At 54.7% G+C, this 6503-nt stretch overlaps 1 protein-coding gene across 1 annotated transcript in view; it reads left to right on the top strand.

Annotated features, from left to right (window-relative positions):
* The window catches only part of RNF24 (ring finger protein 24), a 9125-nt gene extending 2879 nt beyond the window's left edge, over positions 1 to 6246 (top strand). Inside the window, exons 2-4 of the mRNA XM_010017786.1 lie at positions 3237 to 3279; positions 4248 to 4289; positions 6163 to 6246. Of these exons, the coding sequence (XP_010016088.1) occupies positions 3237 to 3279; positions 4248 to 4289; positions 6163 to 6246 (169 nt within the window). The remainder of the gene's footprint in view (positions 1 to 3236; positions 3280 to 4247; positions 4290 to 6162) is intronic.
* The last annotated feature ends 257 nt before the right edge of the window (positions 6247 to 6503 follow it).

Consider the following 6503-nt stretch of genomic DNA (forward strand, 5'->3'; position numbering starts at 1 on the left):
AAGCAAAGCCAAGATCATGGCTGTCTGTGCAGTGCAGGTGAATCCTGAGCACTTCTGCAGCTGGAGACCACTCTGGGACAAAGCACAGGTCCCATCCTCGTGGTGCCACCTCTGCTTGGAAAAGTTACAAGGAAAGAGGGGAAGAAGAAGGAAATGAAGTGCTGCAGGTGGCTGTTTGTGTCTGATCTCTGCTGGGAACTTGGGGCTGTTCAGCCTGGAGAAGAAAAGCTGCTGGAGACCTCAGAGCAGCGTCCAGTGTCTGAAGGGGGCTACAAGGGTGTTGGAGAGGGGCCTTCATGAGGGACTGTAGGGACAGGACAAGGGGTGATGGGTTCAAACTGAAACAGGGGAAGGTCAGGTTGGATCTAAGGAAGCTCTTCCCTGTGAGGGTGCTGAGGCGCTGGCACAGGGTGCCCAGAGAAGCTGTGGCTGCCCCATCCCTTGGAACTGGATGAGCTTTAGTGTCCCTTCCAACACAAACCACTCTGGGATTCTATGAAACAAGCAGATCTCGAAGGTAAACCTGCCCAAAAGTTTCCTCCACATCTTATTCCTGTAGTTGTTCCCTCGATTTGGAGTCGCTCAGGTAAACGGGGTGCTCCCTTTCCTGCAGGAAGCGTGGAAAGCTTGGGAAGAAACCACAAACTCCAGGAAAGGCAGTTATGACATTCATGGATGGGTGACAGTGTTCACGCTGTGCTGGCTTCTAAGCCTCTGTGTGGTCCCTTATCTAAACCAGCATCTGCCAGACATTCCTCTGGAGTCACAGCTCCTGACACGAGATGGATGGAGCCCTGTGTCCAGCAGGGAAGAAGCCTGCCAGGATCCAGGGTCTCATTACAACAGCTGTGGAAGGTCTGACCAGGATCCATCCGACCCTGGATCCTGGCTTGGAAAGGGGAGCATGGAGGAGCAGACGGAGCTCACACGCTTCAGGACCAGATGTGCTCATGGCCTTGCCCATAACCTTCAGGGAGGGGGTGATTTTGGCACACTCTCCCTGTGTAGCTTGATCCTATGGCATTGTGGCATCTGGCAACACGGAGCTGCATGGATCTGGGACCAGACGGCTGCTTCCCACCATCGCTGCTCCAGATGCCACCACCACGTCTTGGGCTTGCTCTACACAACACCTTCCCTCTGGTGGCTTGGCAGTGATGAACCACTCAGTGCTCCATAAGACACATGCCTTTTCCCATGCCGGGAGAGTTTTTCCCCTCCAATGCAGCCTCCAGCCCTGCATCCTGCTTTGCCCCATCTGTTCCTCATAACCCGTTTCCCAGCCGCCGGCATCCCTGCGGATCGGGCTGGTTTCAGCCTGTTTTCTCTATTGTTCCTGCATCTTCTGCTCATGTCTCTGCTCGGGGGCATTGGTGGAGGGATTCTGACCCCACTTTTATCCGTGGCTCTGCAGGCAGCTTCCCTGCCAGGCACTGGAGGAGGAGGGATGGCTCCCTGTGGAATGTGGGGCTCAGGAGCTGACCTACTGCATCGCTCTCGGCCGTTCCTCAACTTTGAGGCCTTCAACATCTTAGGGGGTGGTTTTGAGCAGAAAAAGGGATATATTTTACATCCTATTTTTCTAAGTCACTCACTGCAGCCTTGTGGGGTCAGGAAACCTCTGAGAGCTCTGGGTGAAACAAGCAGGGCTTGAGCCAGCCCTCAGAAAGCTTCTGGGGAAGTGAGATTATAGGCAAGGGAGTTTCCCCGCTGAAATCACACTGGAGATGGGGAAAATACTCCTCTGGATGTCCAAGCCCTGCAGACACTCACAGGCGTCTGATTGAAAGTCCTTTGTGAGCTTTGAGAGCACTTCACTAAATGCCACATCTTGTAATGAGGAGCAGTATTAGGTTGGGGGTTTTAAATGGATTGATTTTAGGAGGAGGATCAGCTTCTCCAGCCAGAGAGATCCACTGAGCTGTGAAAAGTGGGCTGCTATTGGGAAGGGTGTTTTATTAAATACGTAGAGTCATGGAATGGTTTGTGTTGAAGGGACCTCAAAGCTCCTCCAGCTCCAACCCCTGCCACGGGCAGGGACACCTTCCACTAGAGCAGGTTGCTCCAAGCCCCTGTGTCCAACCTGGCCTTGAACACTGCCAGGGATGGGGCAGCCACAGCTTCTCTGGGCACCCTGCGCCAGCGCCTCAGCACCCCAGAGCTCATCTCAGCCTCCCCTCTGGCAGGTTCAAGCTATTCCCCTTGGCCTGTCCCCCCATCCCTTGTCCAAAGCCCCTCTCCAGGTTTCCTGGAGCCCCTTTAGGCCCTGGAGCTGCTCTAAGGGCTCCCCAGAGCACAGCAGAGCAGAGGGACAGGATCCCCTCCCTGAGCTGCTGCTCACGCTCCGGGGGTGCTCCCAGCACACGGGGGGTTCTGGGCTCAAGCACACACTGAAGCCGGGTCCTGGGGAGCTTCTGATCGACCAACACCCCAAGTCCTTCTCCTCAGGCTGCTCCATCCCGTCTCCCCCAGCCTGTGTCTGTGCTGGGATTGACTGAAAGCTCTACAGGGATATGATGTGTTTTGCTTGGTCACCCCATCCTTTAACACAGCACCCACTCCCGCCCCCCCCAGTTAGTAAAAAGAACACCAAAACCCCCCAAAATCCCAAGGTGAAGTTTCTTCTCCTGTGGTTTTTGGCATCTCGTTATCTCTGGCTATTAAATTGCCCCTGAGACAGAAGGTGAGAGATGGAAGATGTCCTGGTGCTTCTCTTCCAAATCTTTCTGTACCAGAGCTTGAACAAAGAGCCATCCTTGGCTTGCTCAGCCTCTTGGGGAATGCTTCTTCCTCAGTTTGGGAGGCAGGAGCAGCACAATTGGTCCTATAATGGAAGATAAAGCTGGGTTTGAGGAACCCACCATTGCCCGAGTAGCTTGATGGGAGTTTGGTGGGAAACCTCTGTGCAGGGAGGTCTCCTTCCCCCTTGGGTCTGAGGAATAAGGTGTCACATCCAGTCCATAGGAACTGTTGACAGCAGAAGTGGTTGGGTTTATGCAGCTCTTGCTTTAGTCAACAGCTTTTGCTGGTCTTAGTGGTGCAGAGGGTACCTGTGTGAAGATGAGGGAGGTCAAAGAGGAGCAGAGGAGGTTGTGTGCTTTCATGTGGCCATTCTCATCTCTGGAATGAAGAAATAAGGATATTAAATGTGGGAAGGGGGGAAATGAGACGTTTGAGGTGTCGCAGCAATCCTGGGTGTTTGCCTGTCTTCACGTTTCTCCCTGTTCTGATTTCAGGCTCAGACATCAGGCACACAAAGAGCTCTACGCCTACAAACAGGTGAGGTGATACACAGCAAGTTGTCCTCTTCTTAGTGCCAAATCCACGTCGGAGCAGGCGTTCCATCAGCTTCCCTTCTGCTGTTGTTCTCCTTGGGAAGCTTTTGCCCAACAAGAGGAGTTGTAATGCCCGGGCAAACCTCTGTCCTGCTCATTTGGTTCTTTCCTACCAGCTGAGCGCCCCAGAGCATCTCCCACCTCACAGTCTGCAGGTCTCTGTGCTTCCAGACGAGGTCCCTGAGCACTGGGGACATCCCCACCCCTGGAGCACCTCAACTGGGCAACCTCTCCATCCCTCACCTCATTTCCCACTGGTGAGCAGTAACACCACCACTTCCTCATGGTCAGACCATGCTTTGTGGGCTCCAGATCTGCTCCTGGGCTTGGATCCAGCTGCTCCAGTCCATCCACAGCCATGAGGCTCTCATAGGGACCTCTCAATGGGAACATCCCCACCTCACCTTGTTTTCCACACACACCAGTGCTAAATAACATGACCAAGAGGTTGATGTCAGGTTCCTGCTTCAATATCCCATTGTCTCCAGGGCTTGTGGAATCTTTCTGCCTCCAATCTGTTCAAGCAGGAAACTGGATGGAGTTGGGCTGATATGATTGATATGATATGATAAGATATAAGATAACACATGGTCATCCTGGATTTATAGCCCTCTCCAGGCATTTATCCTGGTGGAGCAGCAGATGTCCAGGCAGGAGCTCGTGGCAGAGTGTTGGGAGCACAGAGGCTTAAATATGGGGGGATTTGGTCCTTGGGGTAGTGGTTATAGCCCTGCCAGCACTGCCTTCCCCCTGGCTCTGCACAGGGCAGAAGACCCCATGTGCTCCCTGGCCATGCCGGGTTTACTGGGGGTTCCAGTTAAACTGGGATAATCTACTGGGATCCTTATGGAGGCTTTTCCTCCGAGTACTTGTGGCAGAAGCCGTGTCCTGACCCGGTGCTCTCTGTTACAGGTTATACTCAAGGAAAAGGTGAAGGAGCTGAACCTACATGAGGTGAGTAGTGGTAAAGGGTCCCTCACCCTCCTCTTCCTCAGTCTGGGGTGGGGTGAAGGACAGGCTCAGGCAGAAGGATGCAGCCAGTAACCATCACTCTCCTCCTCCTGGGGCCTCTTGAGCTTTCACTGCATCTTTATGGCTTTAACCTGCCAGAGGGGAGATTGAGATGAGAGCAACAAGAGCCAGTTCCATGTTTCCTCCTCACCCTCCGCTCACCGCAGCCAAGGAGCTAATTCCCAAGGGCAGGAATTGCAGACAGGGACAGAACGGTCCCGGCTTGAGGCTATTTCTGATTCACTCCCATTAACTTGCAGTGGGGTTTTTGACAGCACTGGGACTTAAAAGCACTTCCCAGGGTGAGCAGCTCGTTGCAGGAGGGATTTGGGAATGTGCCCTGGAATGGCTGGGATAACCCTCCATCTCCTCCATACTCCCCACCCGCAGCCCAGATGCTTTCAGAGAGGACGATGGGTCCGTGGGGAAGGGGATAGAGCAGCTTGAGCTCTTCCCTGGCATTTGGGAAAGGCTGGAAGAAGCAGTTTAGCTCCAGCTCCATGGAAAATATCCCTTTTTGGGCATTGGGATTTGGGATGTGCAGTGCTGGGAAGAAGAACAGGGGTGATTGTGCAACACCCGGGGCTGCTGCCAGAGCTCACCAGGAGCTGCGTGGAGGGGAAAGTGCTGCTGAGCTCCTCATCCCTGTGGATCTGGCTTTGGTTTTCCCCCTTTTCCCATCATCCGCCTCTCCCAGGGCTTCCCAGAGCTCCAGATGTGTGTGTTCCCTGGGGATCATCCCAGCCAATGGTTCCCTGGTGGCTGGAAAGTACGGAGAGGCGCCATGGCCCCCGGGGAAGCCGGAGCCTCCCGCAGCGTTGGTACCCGCCTGCTTCATCCTGAGGGATTTTGGCAGCAGGACTGGCCATTGTTTGGGAATGATGGAGACTCCCAGGCCAGGGGGGCTGGGAAAAACAGCTGGGAATATCCCAGATCCCTGGGAATAGCCAAAATGCATCAGGAAAAAATAGTGTAAGGGAACATTCCGGCTGGAATAACAACCACCGACCTTCCCAGCCCTGGGATAAGAGATGCAACCATTGCCTTCTCCTCGTCCCAGTTATCCCTGTGGATGCAGCTCCCTAAAGCCTCCTGGCACATCCCAGCTGTGTGCCTGTTGCTCCAGGGAGGCTCTGGGGTCCCCTCCACTGGGAAAGGGAGACACAAGCCTCAGCCTGGGATCCCAGTGGTTGGGCAGGGAAGCCTGGGAAGGCTTTAGGGGGCTTCTTGGTCAGACTGGAGGGTTCGGAGCTCCAGAGGAGTGTGATTTCCCTGGGGCAAAGGGAGGATTTTCCCTCCCACCCCCAGCATTGGTGGCAGAAGCGAAATTCCCCTTTTTTTCCTCAACCAAAGGCAGGGGTGAGGTGAGCACCGGGGTGGGGGAGATGGGAAGTGGCCAAGGGGGGACTTCCAGTGCCTAAAGGGGCTCCAGGAAACCTGGAGAGGGGCTTTGGACAAGGGATGGAGGGACAGGAAAAGGGGAATGGCTTGAACCTGCCAGAGGGGAGACTGAGATGAGCTCTTGGGCAGAAGCTCTTCCCTGGGAGGGCGCTGAGGCGCTGGCACAGGGTGCCCAGAGAAGCTGTGGCTGCCCCATCCCTGGCAGTGTTCAAGGCCAGGTTGGACACAGGGGCTTGGAGCAACCTGCTCTAGTGGAAGGTGTCCCTGCCCGTGGCAGGGGTTGGAGCTGGAGGAGCTTTAAGGTCCCTTCCAACACAAACCAGGCTGGGGTCAGTTTGGAGAGGTTTGTGTAGTTTGTATGTGCACAAAACCACTTCCCACCCCGACTGCTCCTCTCTGCCTCTCCCCCTCTCAGATCTGTGCTGTTTGCCTGGAGGAGTTCAAGCCCAAGGACGAGCTCGGGATCTGTCCCTGCAAACATGCCTTCCACAGAAAGTGAGTGTGGGCAACGGGGCGAACCAGGGGCTGCCCAAACCCTGCCTGGGAGCCCTGGAAAGGCTCCTGGGTCAGGGCTCCTGGTGTTGCTGCTCCTCAGCCCAGGTTTATCCCACCTTAATCCCAATCCCAGTCCCAGGGGAAGGGGGGAAATTGCAGCAAAACCCCCTTGGGGAATGAATTTAAGCATTTGGAGCAGCAAAGGTCAAGTTGTGAGCTGCCAAAACCACACATATATATATATATATATGTATACACACA

The sequence above is a fragment of the Nestor notabilis genome, unplaced genomic scaffold, assembly GCF_000696875.1.
Source record: "Nestor notabilis isolate BGI_N333 unplaced genomic scaffold, ASM69687v1 scaffold23720, whole genome shotgun sequence".
Classification (NCBI taxonomy): Eukaryota; Metazoa; Chordata; class Aves; order Psittaciformes; family Psittacidae; genus Nestor; species Nestor notabilis.